At 39.2% G+C, this 22,876-nt stretch overlaps 1 protein-coding gene across 3 annotated transcripts in view; it reads right to left on the bottom strand.

The window, feature by feature from the left end:
• The window catches only part of CDC42 (cell division cycle 42), a 52,132-nt gene that overhangs the window by 22,265 nt on the left and 6,991 nt on the right, over nt 1-22,876 (bottom strand). For all 3 annotated transcript variants that reach the window (XM_088843405.1, XM_088843411.1, XM_088843408.1), the window contains exon 2: nt 211-365. In XM_088843405.1, the coding sequence (XP_088699531.1) occupies nt 211-315 (105 nt within the window). In that variant the 5' untranslated portion in view covers nt 316-365. The remainder of the gene's footprint in view (nt 1-210; nt 366-22,876) is intronic.

The raw sequence follows: 22,876 nt of genomic DNA, 5'->3' as shown, positions 1-22,876 counted from the left end.
GCAAACCCTTCTGTCACCCCTTCTGACTTTCCACTGATTTTTCAGCTGTTTAATTTTAAAGTGTACATAATTTACCCATGAGAAGTCAAGATCTTTAAAAACAGGAAACAAAGGCAGACAACAGAAAAATTTCAGTACACACAGAGAAAGTTTTCAAAAGGATATCAAATTATAATACATTTCACTAACAGATGGAAGCTTTATACTTACAGTCGGTACATACTCAGATGGAAATTTGTTTGTTGTGTAGGATATCAGGAGACACGTTTTACCAACGGCACCATCACCCACAACAACGCACTTAATTGTCTGCATCGCTGAAACAGTTTTGTATCCACTTTAAATATTTCAAATTTGATGATGACCTACAAAAAGATTAAAAATACTTCTCTCAATTATCTGTACTTACACATATATTGTTTTCTTCAATTAGCAACAGACTCACATTCAGAGCAATAAGAGAATCAGCACCTCAACTACCAGCGCTAGGAAAACCAAAAAAGAGTAACAGTGATTTACAAATAGGAGTCAATTTTAAGTTTCTGATCCTTGGTTGTTTTTGACTTCAGTGTTTTTCTTAAAAAACTCAAATGGAACATAAACAGCAGCACAGTTCTTTTTATAATGAAAGAAAAGAGGATATTTCAGAATGAACCCCACTTAACATGTCAAGTGTTATTTTGTGCAACTTTTCCTTCAGTTGTATGTGCCCCCAAATGCGTGTATACACATATATGTGTACTGGACTGCAAAAAAAGGCCACTGCTTCAAAGAATGGTCCCTTTACCCCATCTAAGATGGTTACTCAGGCCATAACCAATAAGCAGCAGAGCACCACCACCTCCCCCGCATAACAGATGGGCATGAAGGACTGGACAAAGATCAGGGTGATCCCTGGTCTCAGTGGCTGTTTCAGCACCAAGTTGTCAAGCTACTAATTCAATATTTATGGCATGAAGAGATCAAAATCCAGACTTTTAAAATGAAAATGATCACTCTAAATAAAGCATTCTAACTTATAAACAGATACAATTACTTTAGCTTCTTTTACTATTGTCCTCCATTCTAAGACACTATTGATTACAAATACACCAAAGATTTATTAATTTTATCAATTCTGAGATGCTTGTTTTTATACTTAAGCATTTCTAAAATCAGAACATATCTTTACCAAAGGTTCCTTACACTTGTTACCAGCCATTTTACCCCAACATGTTGACACCTATGAAACTGGGATATATGACATCTTAGTGTCAGTGAAAATCTTAAGTTTTTCTGAAAGAATAAAGAACACCACTACCTACATATCTATTTTTAAGATTAAATTCTTTTCCTTATAATTCTGAAGGGATTACAATTCCTTGTTAGCTAGAGATGCCACCTTATTAACATAAAAATGTCAAAAGAATTAGATGCCAGGCCTATATGCTCCTATAGTAACCTCCCCAACTCTTAAGCATGACGTAGGCCTGTTAATATCTCTGTATATATAAGGAATGGGCAACATACAGGAAATGTATCTTCTTCCATTCTTCATCAAAATCATCTTGACTGCATTTCTCTTTATTTAACCTCCTTTTATCTTTCTCTTTTCCCTGTAATGCACTAAAGAACAGTGCACTAGCATACTCATACTAGGTTAAGGATCTTGACCCCTAAAATAAAATTATTTATCAAAATAATCACACTACACCAAGTACTAAATTAATTCTGGAGAATTATTCTAGAAGAATGTCTTCTACTGATTAATAAAAGCAAGAAGAGAAAACAAGAATAGCTGTCTTCTCATGGTTCCTCAATCCACCTCTGAAAAACAGGATGTGCTGTGCTTAGTCGCTCAGTCGTGTCTGACTCTTTTGCAACTTCATGGACTGCAGCCCACCAGGCTCCTCTATCCATGGGGATTCTCCAGGCAAGAACACTGGCGTGAGTTGCCATGTTCTCCGCCAGGGGATCTTCCCAACCAAGGGATCAAACGGGGGTCTACCTGCATGGCAAGCAGATTTTTTACCAGCTGAGCTACCAGGGACTGCTAAAAAACAAGGTCTTCTGTAAAATTTATTTCCAATTCAGAATGAAGGAAAAAAAGGTAAGCAGAGACTTCTGATCATCCTACAATTATCTTCCTAAAAATAAATTATGCCTAAAAATAAATTTCAAGTTCAGTTCTTGCATCTTACATGTCTCATGACCATTATGGGTAATTTCATTTTACACAGAGTTTAATCATAAACACTGGCCAAAAAGTAAGGTTTGAGCAGGGTGGCAGAGACTGCTAGCAACTGCTCCTCTCTTTAGTAAAAGAATTTTACTGGCACATATGGCTCCTAGTAAAGACAATATTTCCTAAGTTCTTGTTAAGTTAGATGTGACCAAGTTCAAGCAAATGTGGATGGAAGCAAAGCTTGTAATTTTCAAGACTAACCTTAAAAACAAAGGAAATAGTTTCTCTGTCCCACCTGGACTGTAGGCTAGAATACATCATAACAGAGGCGAAAGCAGTCACAGTGAACCAGAAGACAGAAATTATAGCTAAGGATGAGTAACACAATAGGAGAGGCCTTCCAGGACTTTTACAGGAGAAAGAAACTTTGCCTTCAGTAAGTCCCTAGTATTTTGTACTTCTCAGTTACAGCAGCAGAACTGAAATCCTAATCTCCGTATTTCACAGACTCTAAGACAATGATTTTTAAAATACATCCTAAATTAGAGATGTTAAGTGTAGAAGATACAGTCTTACAATTAATAAAATTATTGTAATATTTGGATTTATCAAGTAACTTTATAGTAAACTTGACCACTTTTGAAGTTTGTCTTAAAAACACCTAAGATAAACACTATTGTTAATATAAATGCTATTGTTAAATTTTAACTGTGGTTAAAACTGTCATCCTTAAATATGATGATCCTTATCTTCAGTCTACCTATGGTATTCACTTTTAAGACGTAACTCATACAACCTAGCAAATACAAAATCATCAAGCCATTTCTAAACTTGAAACTCCTCGTAAAGGAAGAGCTAACATTTCTTAAAATTTTCACTAAAATTCTCGAGGAAATGAAGTTTAAAACAAAAAGTTCCATGACTAAAGACACAAATACCACTGCCACATGACTAAGTAACAAACTATCACAAGCTATAATGGAGAAGATTAAAGCTGGCCTACAACATTCCAAAGAAAAGAGAAGCTATCATTAATAAATGTATTAAAAGAAACATTTAAATCTAATTCAAGTTGAATTCCTCTTTTTTTATTATAGGTATATTAGGAAATTTATCAAAATGAAGTGTCTTCAGGACAGACATTTCACAAATGACAGAGTTAGGACACTGGTTCTTTATATGCCGCGTGCATGCTAAGTCACTTCAGTCGTGTCTGACTCTTTACAACCCTATGGACTGTAGCCCGCCAGGCTCCTCTGTCCATGGGATTCTCCAGACAAGGATACTGGAGAGGGTTGCCACTTCCTACTCCAGATGATCTTTCCAATCCAGGGATTGAACCGGTGTCTCTTATGTCTCCTGCACTGGCAGGCAGCTTCTTTACCACTAGCACCATCTGGGAAGCCCTCTTTGTATGGTGAAAACCTAAATTGTGGTACCTGTATCTCTGATACCATTAAGTTTAAGAAAATGCTAAAAATGCCCACCAGGAAACATAACTGTTGAGCAAAACATACAACACAAGTTGTATTAGAGTAAGTCTACAATGTAAGTTTAGAAACAAGGTAACAATATTTCAAATTGGCTAATTAGGTTTATCCTCTGAATATAATTTTTTAAAATATCTCTGCATTGTTAAGAACAAAATCATTATCTGAGGAAGATCTTTAAGTTTTTCCACTGAAAGATAATGCAGAGAGGAACTCATGTGAGAGAAATGGGATCATGAACAGTTTGGCCAGATCACTAAACATTACTGCTTTGAGAACTTATAGAAGTCTGGATCTTTTTTGAGCAGGAAAAACAGCCCCAAACCAATCAGGCCCTTCTTTCGTGTCCTGCTTAGTAAGCTGGAAAGAATTTCCAAGCTACATAAACTTAATACATAACATGACAATAATTTTCCTAACTATGAAATCAGGAAAACCTCCGGTTTTAATCTCTGCTCAGCACTTACTAGTGACCTGGGCAAGTTTAAATCTTCTTTTGCCTCAATTTTCTCATTTAAAAACAGAACTAATTATAATTTAAACCAACACCTTGCAAAGTTATAAAGATTAAGTAATATTAAAGAACCTGGCTCCTAGTACATACTCAATATATATGAATTCCTCCACCAAGTATGTCAGTTAAATCAATCCCATCACACCTGTTTTAATCCAAAGGCCCAAAACTAGCACTGCACCTTCTTCTCTTTAGTAGACTGTTACCTAATCAAAACTTTTCACACTTTACCCAAAACAGGCACATAAAAAACAGGCTAAAATAAACTGATTATATTTGCTGTTATTTATTAATAGCGAATGACACACACACAAAAAAAAAAATCCAGAAATCCACCCAAATATTTCTTCTTCTCCTGAAGACTCCCATATTATTTCTTTCTATATTTCCTGCACTTTTCTGTATTTACAGAGCAGTCCTCAAAACCAAGCTACTTAACAGGTGTTAACAATATATTTTAGGGAACTTCCCTGGTGATCCAGTGGCTAACATTCCATACTTGAAATGCAGGGGGCCTGAGTTTGATCCCTGGTTGAGAAACTAGATTCTGCATGCCACAACAAAAGATCAAACAATCCTACATGCCACAGGCAAGGCCTGGCACAGTCAAATAAATAGATATAATTTTTTTTAATGGAGCTTTAAAACAAAACAACATAATTTTGGTATGAGAACAGATCCAGTCAGGTTTCCCTGCAGACCTGGGTTCCACCCCTGGATCAGGAAGATCCCCTGGGATTACAAATCATCACTGCCCACATGCAAACTGATGAAAATCTGACAACTGTTCATCTAAAACAATAAAACAGCCAGTTATTTTACCTTCTCCCTGCTGGAGATACAAAAGTAACTTCCAGGTGGACAATTAAAATCTAGTGATAGGGTGTGAGAGCCCCACCTTCTGGTGACCTGTTGCTGTGCTCAGTTCAGTTGCTCAGTCGTGTCCGACTCTTTGCAACCCCATGGACTGCAGCACGCCAGGCCTCCCTATCCATCACCAACTCCTGGAGTTTATTCAAACTCACGTCGATTGAGTCGGAGATGCCATCCAACCATCTCATCCTCTGTCATCCCCTTCTCCTCCCGCCTTCAATCTTTCCCAGCATCAGTGTTTTTCAAATGAGCTAGTTCTTCCCATCAGTTGGCCAAAGTATTGGAGTTTTAGCTTCAGCATCGGTCCCTCCAATGAATATTCAGGACTGATTTCCTTTAGGATGGACTGGTTGGATCTCCTTGCAGTAAGTGCTGTCGTGTTCAATTCTTTGCAACCCCATGGACTGTAGCCTGAGACCCCATGGACTGTATCCCGCCAGGCTCCTCTGCCCATGGAATTGTCCAGGCAAGAATATTAGAGGAGATTGCCATTTCCTACTCCAGGGAATCTTCCTGACCCAGGGTTCGAACTTGTCTCTTGCATCTCCTGCACTGGAAGGTGGATTCTTTATCACTAGTGCCACCTGGGATTTCCCGGAGAGCTCAGTTGGTAAAGAATCACCCTGCAATATAGGAGAGCTGGGTTTGATCCCTGGGGTGGGAAGATCCCCTAGAGAAAGGAAAGGCTACCCACTCCAGTATTCTGGCCTGGAGAATTCCAGGGACTCTGTAGTCCATGGGGTCACAAAGAGGTGACTTTCACTTCAATTCAGCGCCACCTGGAAAGCCTGACTCCAGCTTAAAATGAGGTTTCTGTTTATCAATGTTCACACTGTTAATACCTTTTATAATCTCTTTTTCCTGTTATACTTGAATTCAGCCTCTAAATCAGCAATTCCAAAACTATTACCTCAAGCAATCACAGTCAGGATTACCCGAAATGAGTTTGTTATCAATTCGGATTCCTGGACCCTCACCCCAAATCTAATAAACCAGATCTCAATCCTCCCTGTGTAATTCTCATGTACAGAGAAGTCTGAGAACCACAACTACACATGATAACCAGACAAAAAATAACAGGAACAAAAGAATGCAAACTAGGATCAACACTACAGGATTTTAAATCTCCAAGAAGTGAGTTTCTTAAAAGTAGAATCCAAATTATCACTGTAAATTATCTATATCAAGCAGGTATTTAGTAACACAAAACTCATGTTGGATACTGAGAGATCATGAACCAAGATACTTCAGAGGTGCTTTAATACTGGTTCAACCTAAGTGTTCTCAAATAACAGTGCCAGTGCCAACATTTATAGAGCACTTACTCTGTGTCACATACTGTTCTAAACATATCTGTGCATGCCATCCTCTCAACAACTATGAGGTATGTACTATACATCCCTGTTTCACAGGTAAGAAAAGGAGGGTTCAGTGAAGTTAAGTAACCAGACCAAAATGACTGAGCCAGTAAATGGCAGAACTGGAATTTAAGCCCAAGCAGTCTGTCAAGGTTCTGCTCTAAAACTCTATACACCATACCACTTTCTCCTGAGAAGTGACATTAATAAAAACAAACATGGTCACTACAAATGAAGTGGCACATATATGACAGTTGCCAGCATTAGGCAGAGGAAGCTAGAGGAGGAGCGAGGAAGAGGGGTTAAGTCCAATTCCGAAACCCTGAAGACAATCACTCAATCTTTACTGGGGAGAAGGGAAGCGAGAATTTCTAAGACAGAGGTTCACTCTTCCCCTTTCTATCTCTATACTCACAAATCTTCCATTTCTTAGGCTTCCTAACCTGACAGTTCAGCAATCTATCAGAAATCGGTTGTGGGACCCCAGCTAAGAGCACTGGTTCAGAAGTCAGGCTGGCTCTACCACTCTAGCCTATGTGACCTTAGGCAAGCTATTTAACTGCTGTTTTCACTTATCTCAAAAATGAAAATAATAATACCATTCTCATAAAGTTGACTGAAGATAATATACGTAAAGAAGTAAAAGTGCCTGGCCTCCAATAAATGCTTAGTAAATGTTTACACCTACTCTTAAATGAGTATAAAGTCTTCACTACAAACGTAGTCAAATTTAGAGTTATCATTACAAAGGTGGTCATTTCAGAGTCAAGTTCCAATTTAATTAAGACTATTCTGCAAAGCATCTGATATGTAATATTAATATTAACAATTTCATGTATTAAAATGTCACCAGATGACCCACAGATGGGAAGGAAGTAGGGGACCAGGGGAGAGACTGTTTTTGCAACATACATAATGGCAGCTTCAACAACATGGAGCAAACTAGGCCAGACATGTTTGTAAATCCTAGGCTAACTCTCTATTTAAACCATGTCAAATCACTGTAACACCAAAGAGGCTATGTAGTACCAATTTACCATTCTGCTATCCAGAGTGACTAGAATAGTCAATTTGCACCAACAACTAAATACTATTTCTTTTTAATAACGAAGGTCATTTGTACCGTAACTTGCAACTGGTTGGTGTTGAGCAAACTTAGGCACAAAAAATGACTGTCAATCATAATGAAGAAAAATTGTGAAATAAGGTGATTTTCTACATTCCTTCACAGGATCTATCACTCTTCCTAACAGCCACAACAAAACCCTTCTCTTAGGTTCTTAAATGCTTTGGCGGTTCAAATTACCCTTCAAGAATCTCTAAAGTCCCTTTAGTTTTCTGGGATTCCTGAGCTCTATCAAGATTTAAAGAGACTATGGGGGACTTCCCTGGTGGTCCACTGGCTAAGACTCTGAGTTCCCAGTGCAGGGATCCTGGGTTTGATCCCTGGTCAGGGAACTAGATCCCACATGCTGCAACTAAGACCCAGCACAGCCAAATAAATAAATATTTAAATAAAGAGACTTTGGAACACTCTCTTTAGCATCATTATTAGCTAGATGCCAACTAAACTCCACCAGACAATGCAATCCCTGAGAAAAAGAATTCACACAGGGCAAGGGAACAAAGCTCCCAGCCACAGATGCCTTGTCTTCCCATGCACCATCGTTCATTCTAGGCATAGGTACAAAGAGCATATGAAAAGATTTGGGGGTTAAGCATTTGCTAATCAGCATGTTTTGCAAAAAAAAATATGTATTCTCAACCAGATTATTATATCCCTTATAAAACGATGTGAAATATTAACAGTAAACAGTGTGAATAAAACCCACGTCTAATTTTTGCTATTCACTGTAAAAATAACTAGTCTCTGTGCAGGATTCCTGTCATACAGAACTCCTAAACCCTTGCTGCTGCTGCTAAGTCACGTCAGTCGTGTCCGACTCTGTGACCCCATAGACGGAAGCCCACCAGGCTCCCCCGTCCCTGGGATTCTCCAGGCAAGAACACTGGAGTGGGTTGCCATTTCCTTCTCCAATGTGTGAAAGTGAAAAGTGAAAGTGAAGTCGCTCAGTCGTGTCCGACCCTTAGCGACCCCACGGACTGCAGCCTACCAGGCTCCTCCATCCATGGGATTTTCTAGGCAAGAGTACTGGAGTGGCTTGCCAGTGCCTTCTCCGCCTAAACCGTTGAAGTTCCCCTAAATGACAGCAGTATCTTTTGTCATTCGTAACAAGCCCCTTCCTAATAGTGACTAGGAAGGGGCCCTTGGATAGCCTTGGGATGGGACTGCTCATCAGAAAGGCCAAGCGATGGGAGGGTTAGAATTTTCAGCCCTACCTGTCAACCTCAGCAATAGGAGACGGGGAGGAGGGCACCGGAAACTGAGATCTGTGAAAACTGTTGAACAAGAAGATTTAAGAGAGCTTCCAAGTTAGTCACCACATTGTGCTGGAGAGTGCCTGCCTGGAGAGGACCTGTATCCCATAACCCAAATTTCCCATCAGCCAGGCAGCAGGGTGGATAGCCTTGGTACCCCATCTGCAGCTGCTGCCTGAAGCTGAGGCAGTCTTGTGGGGCTGAGCCCTTAAGCTGTGGGGCCTATGCTAATTCTGGGAGTTAGTGTTAGAATGAAATCAACAGAAGTGATATCAGAAAAAGATACTACAATCACACTAACACAAAATACACCCAAAGTAATACTCTTTTCATCTGAAATAGTTCCCCCTGAAGCAAACCATTTTCTACTTAAGATAAAGGAAAGAGACATCAAGAGAATAAGAACCCTGAATAACAAGCCTTCCTTACATATCTGATGAAACAGCTGCTCTGGTTACAGGATTAGACAGAATAAATAAAACTGGTACCACTTGTCTCTCCTATCAAATCCAGTCACTTTTAGAGAATATGGTGTATATAACCTTTTACAGATCTACCCAAAAATTCTATTACACCTCCGCCCTAGATGCCTTTTTCCCCCAAAACAAGCAATATACCGTAAAAACCTTGAAAGGAACATTTAGTTTCAAACTAAATTTAAGAGTTCATCCAATATTACTTAAAAGAACCCAAAATAAAGAATATGATTTTTCTTCAAAATTGGAATATTCCTTAATGAACCGAATCTCCCATCATTTTGCAGATATTCTGGCCTAAACGCAAAGGACTTGCCCCAGTGCCAGACAGTTAACACCCATGTATCCTGATAGTCTTTCCCAACTCTTCAGAATTCAGGCAATTACATAACAAGTCACACAAATACAGTTCTTTTTGAACTTGATAATCTGTTTTTAGAGTCCTAAGTAAACAAGGAATCATCTTAGAAAACTTTGGTGCTCATTCAAAAGGTCAAAACGATTCAACTACTGCTCAAACTTATCTGCTCTAATAAAATCCAAAAGAAGCTTAATATGATCACATGGTTTGCCTCAGTTTTCAATAATAAATGTGTGCATTCCAATTTGAACAATAAATTAAAACCAGAATTCTATAAAGTAATTTTCTGTTAGTAAAAAGCAGACAACCCTGTGTTGGGAGAGACAGTCCTCACGGGTCTCCTGTGGTCCTAAGCATCTTTTAGGTATGCTAAGTATGCAAGGCCCTGATCACTCTATCCAGACCATGTCACAGGGTTATGTTTGCAGCAAACAACCTTGAAGGGTACAGTAAAGTCTCCCTCTGGGACAAACAGCAAGGCGGCCTTCTGCATGCTACTAAATAGTAGGTTCCCCAAACTCAGTGTTCCTCAGCTATGACACAAACCCACTGCATTGCCCATCTGTAAGTCTCAGGGGTAAGTGAGATAGCACACAACACTCTCATCTCCTGCTGCTGGCTACGGCTTAATTAAATTCTTTGTCTCTGACCCATGTTTTCTGCCAATGTCCGTAAAACACAAGGCTAACATATTAGCTTTTAAGGGGAGTAAAATAAAATCCCCAACCCTGTTTACTTAATTGACTGAGCTCTATGAGAATGATTTTGTTGTGCACTTAAGTTGTGCAAGTAAATAACACAGCAATTAGATGATTTCTTAGAATAATTAAGAGTAGAGACTAGGTTACCAGGTCTCATATCTTATGCAGTATCCAAAGTTTTCTTTACAGAAAACCCTCCTGAAATAATCAACATGTGTTGACACCTTGATCTCCTCACTCAAGCCAGTACATGTTCCCTAAGAGCTGACTGGTTGTTTCAATTGTTTATGTTCCATCTTCCAGATGTCTGTTCTAACAGGAAGAAATAAGTGAGGGCCAGAATCCTCTATCAAGAAAGGTGGTAAAATAAGAACGTATTTGTTTCGCTTTAAATAAAGCTAATAAATCTGCTATTTTGTGCAAAAACCAAACCTTACTTTGTTCTTCTATCCTTAAATAAGCTGTGAAAGTCAAAGTATTAACCACTCAGTCATGTTGGACTCTGTGTAACCCTATGGACTGTAGTCCACCAGGCTCCTCTGTCTCTGGAATTCTCCAGGCAAGAATACTGGAGTGGGTTGCCATTTCCTTCTCCAGGGGATCTTCCCAACCCAGGGATTGAACCCAGGTATCCTGCATTGCAGGCAGATTCTTTACAGTCTGAACCACCAAGGAAGCCCTTAAATAGCTGTGAGTATGCTTATTTTCCCCACAAATTCTACTTATTCACTTCTAAAATTAAGTCATTATATAAAGTTAAAGGACGAAGTCTCCTGGTACATGTCTGAGAGCCCTGTTGTTGCTTTTTTCCTCTCATTTTTTTAACATGAGATTGGCAGATATATGTAAAATTCGCACCAAAATTAGTCAAAGAAATCAGGGAAATAGACTTAGGCAGAATCTGGTAACACTACAAAAGCCTTTGATTGCTGGAAAAGATAATGGGTTTTTCTCCCCTCTCCTAAATGTATTTTCCAGATGTTACATAAAACAAAAGTATCTTTGGGCAAAAACATCTCAAATTCTTCATGCATCTCTCCCCTACAAAATGGCTGCAAAATTTCTAATATCTCCAGCTGACAATTAGATGTATTAACATATGCAAAGTGTTGAAAGGCATTAGGCATTCATTAAAGCAATTACTCAATTCTTCCATTCTCTGCCACTTGTGAAAGAAATTTATATATATTGTGAAACCACAACTGACATGAGACAGTAGAGAAGCGGGTGCCAAATTAAGGTTTTCTGGTACCTTGAGACAACAAAAAAAATGAAGCAACTGTCAGGGAAAAAGTGCTGACAGTAGCACTCACAAAATGAAAGATTATGATCCTATGCGGTAAAAAGATGTTTTCAGCAAGGCTCCAAGTTTGCTGTGTCAGCTTCATTTCTGAAAGTGACTTCATTCAGAAATGTCTGATCCAGTAAGAACAGGAGTCCTTATTTTTAGAACCTCGCTGAGTTTTCCTTCCTCAAACTAGCAAAGATTAAGGGATGCTAGCCAAAGTAACAGAGAAGGAAATGGCAACCCACTCCAGTGTTCTTGCCTGGAGAATCCCAGGGATGGGGGAGCCTGGTGGGCTTCCGTCTATGGGGTCACACAGAGTCGGACACGACTGAAACGGTTTAGCAGCAGCAGCAGCAGCCAAAGTAATCATTTTTTATTGTTTTTGTGATTCAAAAAAAATTTTTTAGTCCAATTAGTAAGTATCTACTAAGCTATATAATTTCTGAGTGTAATATATTTCAAAACAATTAGGAAAAATTGAAGAGTATGCAAAAATGTATAAGAGTACTAAGAATCTGATTAGAAAAGAAGGGAAATTACAATAAGATTTTCCCTCAAAATATTCAAGACTTGTAGATTTATTCATTCATTCAACAAGCAGTAAGTGCCAAGCATTGTCCTATACACAGCCATTCCCTGCTATGCCTGGAACAAAGTTCATGTCCCCTTGGGGCAATAATCCTAAGTGGTATATACAGACAATAAGAAAATAAGTATCACCCCCACACAGTCTTCCTTCATAATATTACTAATAGGGACACCCTTATACGCAATTTTCCTATTCTGGTCTCTTAATTAAGGGCAACATAATTCTGTTCTCTTAACTAAGAAAGGGCAAGGAGATATTAAAACACACTCAAATCTCCCCTCAGTTTCCTGCAAAAGATCAGATAACAAAAGACAGCATTTCACAGATCCCAAATCTCAAGTCTAAATTTGCTACAGCTCTGAGGTCTGACAACCTAGGCAAAAACAGGACTAAAACTGCTCAACTAAGTTTGAATCTTACTAGGCCCATCTAATCAATTGCCAATTGCCTGATATTATTTAACTTATCTAATACAGTTTGGTGCTTATTTCAATGTCTATGCTTTTATCCATAATATCTCTCCAAATCTTGGATGTCTAGCCTTACAAATCATCCTGTTTCTATCCTAACTTCCCACCCCAAAATCCCACCTTATCTGAAACACATTCCCTGACTATTCCAGCTATCAGAAGCTGCCCAAATCCTCTGAACTTCCATGGCAAGGCCCTTCTTAGCTCTTCAGTTTCTTATTTCATACTCTAGCCCTCTCCCTCTTCATGCTCTAGCTACACATGTCTCACTATATTCCTCAAACGTGCCAAGTCCTGTCCTGCCTACAGGTTTTTATACTTGCCAAATGGCCCTTCCCCTGTTCACAACTCCGTTTGACTTCTCATCCTTCAGATCTCAGCTCAAATCATCTCTTCAGAAAATTCTCCCCTGAACACACTATGTAGAGTACTATCCAGTCCCTCCCTCCTTACTTCTATCGTATTATCCTACTTATCTCCATTATAGTATAGTCATAATCTATAATTATCTTATGTAATAGTGCAGTAAAGGAAGACAGATAAAAAATAAGGAATCTCTGTGAAGGCAGGGACTCTGCTGTATTCCCAGAACATAGATCAGTACTGGACACAGTAGGTACTCACTGAACAAATGTAAAACACAACTGAGCACTTAATTATGTTGTTTTTATTCACATAGGTTTGTGTTTATTCTAAAAGAGTTTAAGCTCTCTGAGAGGAAAAACTAGGCTTATACTTTTTTAATCTCCTTCCCAAGGCACTTAAAACAGTACTGAGCAAGAACTGAAAATTTTAATGTACGTAATCCCAGCACAGAGAAGGCAATGGCAAGCCACTCCAGTACTCTTGCCTAGAAAACCCCATGGATGGAGCAGCCTGGGTCGCTAGGGGTCGGACACGACTGAGCGACTTCACTTTCACTTTTCACTTTCACACATTGGAGAAGGAAATAGCAACCCACTCCGGTGTTCTTGCCTGGAGAATCCCAGGGACGGGGGAGCCTGGTGGGCTTCCGTCTATGGGCTCACACAGAGTCGGACACGACTGAAGTGACTTAGCAGCAGCAGCAGCAATCCCAGCAAGTTACTTCACTTCTAGATCTTTTCTCTACAATAACATCTAACTCACAAAACTGCCACAAAGAGAAACAAAGCAATGTATATAAAACTATTGATTATCCCCTGGTTGAGAGTAAACACCTAATCTGGCACCTCACTTTTATCCCCAATTATAATCTGCAAAAAACCAAAATGGCCCTATGAAAAAGATCGGAACCACTGTTGTGAAATGAAAGCATCTAAATACTGTATATAAGAAAAATCCTTGCTTCTAATTGACAGGCAGCAGCAGCAGCAGGGTTTCCTTTCTGAAATCCCCTCACTCTGATCTCAAAGAACAGCTTAAACTAAATGCCACATTTGTAGCTTAAATTCCAATGTCACATTTGTAGCAAGAGCTTTGGAATGTTACAGAAAGGGCTGCAATCCGCCTTTACCTAAAGAAGAGACAAAGTAACAATTAATCATGCAACAAATATTTAGCAAGACTCTAATATACCCAGGAAAACAATACAGAGGAGTCAGGCACAAAATCTTTCAAGTCAAGTAGCCCATTAGGGATTTGGGGGGCTTCCCTGGTGGTTCAGTTGGTAAAGAAACTGCCTGAGATGCAGGAGACCTGGGTGCCATACCTGGGTCAAGAAAATTCCCCCAGAGAAGAGAATGACAACCCACTTCAGTATTTTTACCTTGGAAACTCCATGGACAGACGAGTCTGATAGGCTACAGTCCACGGGGTCGTGAAGAGTGGACATGACTGAGTGACTAACACTTTCAGCCTGAATTTTACATTTCCATTCCTGCGTGACTTTGGGCAAGCTTAACCTCTTTTCAAGACCTTGTTTCTCCATTAAAAATAGAAATAGTACTAACATCACAGGTTGTAATAATTAACTGAGTTACTCCTCTGTACAGCACTTAACACTCAAATATGAATGCTTTCTATCATTGTGAAGTGACCCAGTGTGCTGTGTGCAAAAGTCGTTTCAGTGGTGTCTAGCTCTTCGTGACCCCATGGGCTGTAGCCCACCTGGCTCCTCTGTCTGTGGGGATTCTCCAGGCAAGAATACTGGAGTGGGTTGCCATGCCCTCCTCCAGGGGATCTTCCCAACCCAGGGATCGACTGCTTCTCTTGAGTCTCCTACATTGGCAGGTGGGTTCTTTACCATTGCACCACCTGGGAAGCCCCTAAATGATTCAGATACGCAGTTAATTAAGAATCTGATTAAGCAGTCTTCTATAGGGTGTTGTGTTTATACCCCATCAAAATGCAAAGTGAAAGTCAATGATATACCCTTGAAAATAAAATGTGGTTTTTACATTAGGACATGATACACAAAGCAAATTTTTGCTTTCAAAAAATATCAGAAACAATAAGGAACAAGGTTCCCATGTCTAGGCCAGTACCTACCAAAACTTAATATACACATTCTTTGATCTGGCAGTTCCATTTCTAAGACATTCTCCAAGTATGCAAGAGGAAGGCACAAACATATTTACCACAGCCCTGCTTACAGGAGCAAAATGCACACCAAGAGGGGAACGGTAAAACAGGTTATACTACGAAGGAATATCATGCAACTGTTTAAAAAGAAGGACCTATAGTGCCTGTTATGGACTAAATTGTGCCCACCGCACAAACTGATATGCTGAAGTCATAAACACCAGTAACTCAGAATATAACTGTCAACAAGATGAAAGACAACCCTCAGAATGGGAGAAAATATCTGCAAATGAAGCAACTGACAAAGGATTAATCTTCAAAATGTGCAAGCAGCTCACACAACTCAACATCAAAAAACAAATGATCCAATCAAAAAATTGGCGGAAGACCTAAACAGACGTTTTTACAAAGAATACCTACAGATGGTCAAAAGGCACATGAAAAGATGCTAAACATCACTCGTTATTAGAAAAATACAAGTCAAAACTACAACGAGGTTATCACCTCACACTGGTCAGAAAGGCCATCATCAAAAAACATACAGACAATAAATGCTGCACCGGACATGGAGACAATGGAACTCTCTTGCACCGTTGGTGGGAATGTAAATCGATACAATCACTCTGGAGAACAGTATGGAGGTTCCTTAAAAAAAATAAAAATAAATAAAAATATGACCCAGCAATCCTACTACTGGGCATACACCCTGAGAAAATCATAATGCAAAAAGACATATGCACACTCCAGTGTTCACTGCAGCACTATTTACAACAGCCAGGATATGGAAGCAACCTAAACATCCATTGACAGATGAATGAATAAAAGATGTGATACATATGTTGGATCATAGAAAAAGGAAGAGTTCCGGAAAAACATCTATTTCTGCTTTACTGACTATGCCAAAGCCTTTGACTGTGTGGGTCACAATAAACTGTGGAAAATTCTGAAAGAGATGGGAATACCAGACCACCTGACGTGCCTCTTGAGAAACCTGTATGAAAGTCAGGAAGCAACAGTTAGAACTGGACATGGAACAACAGACTGTTTCCAAATAAGAAAAGGAGTATGTCAAGGCTGTATACTGTCACCCTGCTTATTTAACTTCTATGCAGAGTACATCATGAGGAGCGCTGGGCTGGAGGAAGCACAAACTGGAAATCAAGATTGCTGGGAGAAATATCAATAACCTCAGATATGCAGATGACACCACCCTTACGGTAGAAAGTGAAGAGGAACTAAAAAGCCTCTTGATGAAAGTGAAAGAGAAGAGTGAAAAAGTTGGCTTAAAGCTTAACATTCAGAAAATTAAGATCATGGCATCCGGTCCCATCACTTTACGGCAAATAGATGGGGAAACAGTTGGTGACTTTATTTTTTTGAACTCCAAAATCACTGCAGATGCTGATTGCAGCCATGAAATTAAAAGACGCTTACTCCTTGGAAGGAAAGTTATGATCAACCTAGACAGCATATTAAAAAGCAGAGACATTACTTTGTCACCAAAGGTCAAGGCTACTAGTCAAGGTTATGTTTTTTCCAGTAGTCATGTATGGATGTGGGAGTTGGACTATAAAGAAAACTGAGCACCGAAGACTTGATTGTTTTGAACTGTGGTGTTGGAGAAGACTCCTGAGTCCCTTGGACTGCAAAGAGATCCAACCAGTTCATCCTAAAGGAGATCAGTCCTGGGTGTTCATTGGAAGGACTGATGTTGAAGTTGAGTACTTTGGCCATCTGACGGGAAGAGCTGACTCATTGGAAAAGACCCTGATGCTGGCAAAGATTGAAGGCAGGAGGAGAAGGGGACGACACAGGATAAGATGGTTGGATGGCATCACCGACTCAATGGGAATGAGTTTGGGTAAACTCTGGGAGTTGGTGATGGACAGGGAGGCCTGGCATGCTGCGGTTCATGGGGCTGCAAAGAGTTGGACACAACCGATTCACTGAACTGAACCAAACTGAACATATGTGGAGTATTACTCAGCCATAAAAAGGAATGCAATCAGGTCATTTGTTGATGTGGATGGACCTAGAGTCTGTCATACAGAGTGAAGTAAGTCAGGAAAAGAAATATTGTATACTAATGCATATGTATGGGATCTAGAAAAATGGTACTGATGAACCTATCCGTAGGGCAGGAATAGAGACAGATGTAGAGAATGGACTTCTGGACACAAGGGGAAGGGGGGGTGCACTGAGAGAGTAGCACTAGAATATATACACACCACCTGTGAAACAGACAGCTGGTGGGAAGTTGCTTCCAGCACAGGGAGCTCTACTCGGTGCTCTGTGATGACCTAGAAGGGTGGGATTGGGGGGTGATGGGAGGGAGGCTCCAGAGGGAGGGGACATATGTACATATATAGCAGGTTCACATGGCTGTACAGCAGAAACTAACGCAACATTGTAAAGCAATTATACCTCAATTAAACATTTAAATAAAAAGAAATTTTAATAATACAACTATATTTAGAGACAGAGCTTTTAAAGAAATAATTAAGGTAAAATGAGATCATATTGGTGGACACCTAATCTAACTTGGTGTCCTTATAACAAGACTGGGACACTCAGAGGGAAGACCAAGTGAAGACACTAGAAGTCGGCCATCTTATAAACTAAGAAGAGAGGTCCTCAGAAGAAACTAACCCTGCCCAAATCCTGATTTTAAACTCCCAGCCTTCAGGACTGTAAGGAAATAAACTTCTGCTGTTTAAATCACCCAGACTATGGTACTTTGTTACAGTAACCCTAGCAAACAGTACCAATACAGTGCAAGTGTGGAAGATCTCCAAAATATACTGTTTTTGAAAAGAAAAGTGCCAAGAGTGTGCGTAATATAGCAATTGATGCATGGGAACTTTTTAACGGAGAGGAGACACACATACACTGACAGGTCCAGAGACTCTACAAAAATACATCTGCTGGACAAGTGGCTGCTTCTGGGCAGAGGATATGGGTGTGTTTGCCATGGGGAGACGTATTTTTCACCATATTCTCTTTTGTACTGAAGCTCTCACCATGTGCACGCAGTATTGTAATTTTAGAAACAAAGCTATCTATTAAAATGAAAAGATCTCCAAAAGACATTCAACAAGGAAAACATTATGAGCAAACCTGGTCCACAAGATATCAAGTACCAATAAACCAAACCCATAAATATCTGTGATCTACTTCATGAGGATAGGCTTTTTTGGATAGGCTTTTTTTTTAACATATTGTATTGTATTCTAAGAGCCATAAAATATTCACTCATTTGCCTCAATAATCCCCTTCATCCTCTTAGTGCTAAAATGTACCAATGTATTTCCACAATTAAAATACTTTTATTCTTGTTTTAAAAAATAAGTCCACTTCAGATAATTTATCCAAAATAAAGAAAAAATATTAAGAAACAATGAAATACCTTAATGTTACAAAAGAAAAAAACAATTAGGTAACAATACACCAGAGAATGACATGCAAAACATATTAAAAATAGTTATGAAGAATACCAACAGAGCAAACAATGAAGAAAATAATAGCTATGCTAGAGTGAGTGTGTGTGTATATCAATTAATGAACAAGAACCAAGTGCCTAACAGATCTTTTTCAATCTTCACTGCATCGGAACACAAGTTAGAATCTAGAACATGTTACACTTCTGTTCTTCCAAGAAACAACTCTGCTGCTGCTGCTAAGTCACTTCAGTCGTGTCCAACTCTGTGTGACCCCGTAGACGGAAGCCCACCAGGCTCCCCCGTCCATGGGATTCTCCAGGCAAGAACACTGGAGTGGGTTGCCATTTCCTTTTCCAGTGTGTGAAAGTGAAAGTGAAGTCGCTCAGTCGTGTCCGACCCTTAACGACCCCACGGACTGCAGCCTACCAGGCTCCTCCATCCATGGGATTTTCTAGGCAAGACTACTGGAGTGGCTTGCCATTGCCTTCTCCAAGAAACAACTCTACATACTGTAAAAGTCAGCAAGATATTTAAGTGCTTATTATAGCACTACACTGGGTAAGGCAGAAACCCTGACTTCAAAACAAATGCAGTAATTTCCTCAATGCCTACTCTGTGTCAAATACTATGCTAGATAGCTTGACGTACATCACCTTGTATACTTTACTGGTTACAAGCAGAAGAGACTAACACAATTGCAATAGTCTGCAACAGCTTCCAAAGATTTTCAAAAGTAATAAAACATGGGAGTGGTCAAGAATGAGAATAGATCTCAGGAGAAAGGGCACAAGAAGTGCTAGCCTATCAAGTGAAAGAAACACACACACACACAGGATGAATTCATGTCACACAGACTCTGAAAGCTAAGGATGGGAACTTTCATTTAACGTGAGTGGGGAATAAGAAAAGGCTACCATTTCTTTCTGATCCATGAACCAGTTTTTTTTTTTTTTTAGGTATATCAATCTTGTATCTGTACGCCAAGGTGAACTGTCAAAGGTAACCAGATAAAATACAGGAACTCAGCTAAGAAACTACTTTAATAATCCAAGGGCCTGAACTAGGGAAGTGGCTGTATACCAGTAAAGAAACAGCTGACCAGTTTGGGGGTGGAGGATGGGTTTATTTAAGGAGGTGGTAAATTATGAGGAAGCTTTTTCAGTCTGGGAAATTACAGGAGAGATGGGTAACAGACAAATGAAGAAGTTGGAAAAGAAATCTTAAGGTCAAGCTACTATGTTCTTTTGTAAGAAAACACGCAAAAGAATAGCCTTTTCAGAATCAGAACACAATAATTTGGTCCTAAGTTCATCAAGGATGAAATCATGTGCCAGTCTGTATCAGAAGTCCCACATACAAGCATACATTTGCAGCAAAAAAAGTCTGAAAAAAAAAAAGTTAATATATAACCTAGAAAACACACACACCGTAAAATGAGCGACAAACTGAGAACCATTCTCTGAACAGGTTACCAGGTGAGAAGCCACCATGTTTACAAAGCTAACCGTGATCATTTAAATTTTGTTATATCTATTCAGGCAGAGGTACCTACATTCAGATACTCAACAATCTATTTTACAAACTACAAGCCTTTTTTTTTTTTAATAAGATTACCAAGGTTCTGAATCAAAGCAGTCTACCAATTTTGATGTAAAATTAACAGGGTGAACGTCTACAGAAGCACTCAGCTATGCACCTGAAATAATTCAACAAAGAATAAAGACGTTGTAACACTTGCACTAAATTCTACGTCAAGGCAGTACAGCTGGCATGACTGCAGATGTTTCAGCCTGGCTGCACAGCCTAACACTATAGTTCTATCCACTTAAAGAGATCAAGAGAAACAAAAACAACAAAGATAAGCGTTGCAAAGACTGAAAAACAACCAGTATGTGCTGGCAACAAATATGCCTTTTAGAGCACACTTTGCAACCAAAGATGACACCTTCAAAGCACAAACTTCTACTTTGATTATGAATTCCTTCTATGGAAATTATATACACATACCATTTTGAGAAGCTAAGCTCCTACAATGGTATTCCAGATGCATTAATAATATTCTTTTAAAGTAATTATCCTTCTACTAAAGAATAAACTTTTAAATAAAGATAAAGTTAATTTGCTTAATGTCTATATAAAATTAGGTGGAACAGCACTGGTCACTGATTTCAGGCTGACTGCAGTAGTTCCCTGTACTTAGAGTGCTCTGACCTGGGAGACTCATTCAGCCACATCCCCTGCAGGTCTTTGCTCAGATGTCATTCTGGAGTGAGGACGCTGATTACCTTATCTTAAACTGCACCCCCCGTTCCACAGACCCTGACACACTCCCCTGCACCCCAGCTCCCCTCCTCCCAGCCACACACTGGTGTGTCAGTGTCACGGGGCCAGAGGTCTGTGCTGGTCTACTGCATTCACTGCTATCACCAACACCTAGAACGCTCATTTCCAGAGAGCACACAAAAGGTTGCTGAAATCACTAATTAATAAAACAGTTAGACATGAAGCAAGTCAAAAAAAAAAAAAAACCAACTTGTTCTTTGAACTCAGAATATACCCATTAGTCGATCCTCTAAGCTCCTAAACCCTCATCTATTACTATCTGAAGAAAAGAAGGGAGGGAGGAAGAAAAAAAAAAAAAGTTTTTTTAACTCCCTCTGAAAGACAAGAATCCTACTCCTAAAGCTTAAGTCGAGGCCACAACCCAAACTAGCTACAACAGCTAACATCAAAGTGTTTAAAAGCCACCCAATATTATTTTGGGGAATAAATACCCTGAATCATCCTGAGCAACTGTAGTCTGGGAATGCACAATTCTACTTCTTTTCATTTTGTGGCATGTGGCATGGGGGATCTTAATTCCCTGGCCAGGGATCCCCCCACCTTGCATTGGAAGCCCAGAGTCTTAACCACTGGACCACCAGGGAAACTCTACTGAGTTTTAAACTAGCAAAAAAAGATACTTTTCTATAAAAAACAAGATCCCTATAAAGAATGTTTACCACATGATGTTTCCAACTGTATCACAGTGAAATAGTTCATGTAGCCAATCTTACACTCAATAGCTTTATAATTAAAATGTGCTTCTAATTTTGGAACAATTCACTCAGATTTAACATCAACTAAAATAGTATACTTAAGGAAACACAGAACTGCCAAAAAATTATTTCCAGAATCTAGGTTTTCACAAAAACCTTGGCTATTGACTAGCTCTATTTTAAAAGCTGTTTCTAAGTCTTACGATTCTTTTAGAGTATTAATATTTGCAAAGAATCACCTCATCTTTGCATTGTTAAAAAAGAGCATGAGAGATCTATGTTTTATCAGAGCAGAAATGACATCAACTTCTCTAACTGAAAGTAGCAGAGGTAAAAAAAAAATCTGATGTCAACAGAAAACAAATTTTTGTATCTTCAACATATATCACATCCAAGACATGAATTGTGATCCTAAAGAAAAATTACCCCACTATCAAAAAATAGTAATTTTTAAAAAAGAACTAAAATAGTCCAACCTAAGTCCTTAACGACTCTGTGGACATGAGTTTGAGTGTACTCCGGGAGTTGGTGAGGGACAGGGAGGCCTGGCGTGCTGTGATTCATGGGGTCGCGGAGAGTCGGACACGACTGAGCGACTGAACTGAACTGAACTGAAGTCCTTAACTCTAATCCTGACCCACAAAATCATTTTTCCCCATTCTCCCACCTCTCTTGGTCAACTATGCAACAGCAAGTAAGATGACTTCTTCTATTCCTGGTTCTGGACTAGAACCAAGGACAATTTTTTAGGAGAACATATCTTCATTTCCATGTAATATATGAAAATGAAACTAGGGGGGAAAAAAATCAACATAAAAGATGGTATCTGGGCCGGGTTTTTGTTTTTGTGAGGAGGGAGAAGTGGACTGGGCAGTACGTATGACAAGAAAAAGCAAAAGAAAGATGTCAAATTATAAAATACAAAGAACTTACAGATTACTGCCACAAACACCTAAAAAACTTGTGTAAGTTAACAATTATCTTTTAAACATAAAACTCCTTTGGATCTCAAATAAAGTAGTTTTAAATATTACATGACTTTCAGAGCTTTTAAAAAATGGCTTTGAAATTACTGCAAGCTTTTCAGAATACTGGAAAATAATAAATACTCAAACTAGGATCACTGATTCAAGAACAAAGAAAACTGGAAACAGAGACTCCATTTCAGAGATTTCCTTTGCAGCCACTAGACAATCACTTTCCCAGTCCCTAATAATGGACTGCAACCCTTCC

Source organism: Moschus berezovskii, chromosome 2, assembly GCF_049115385.1.
Source record: "Moschus berezovskii isolate FMDL1 chromosome 2, NW_MosBer_1.0, whole genome shotgun sequence".
NCBI lineage: Eukaryota > Metazoa > Chordata > Mammalia > Artiodactyla > Moschidae > Moschus > Moschus berezovskii.
Note: the sequence above shows the minus strand (reverse complement) of the source record. Positions and strands in the feature narration are given on the sequence as shown.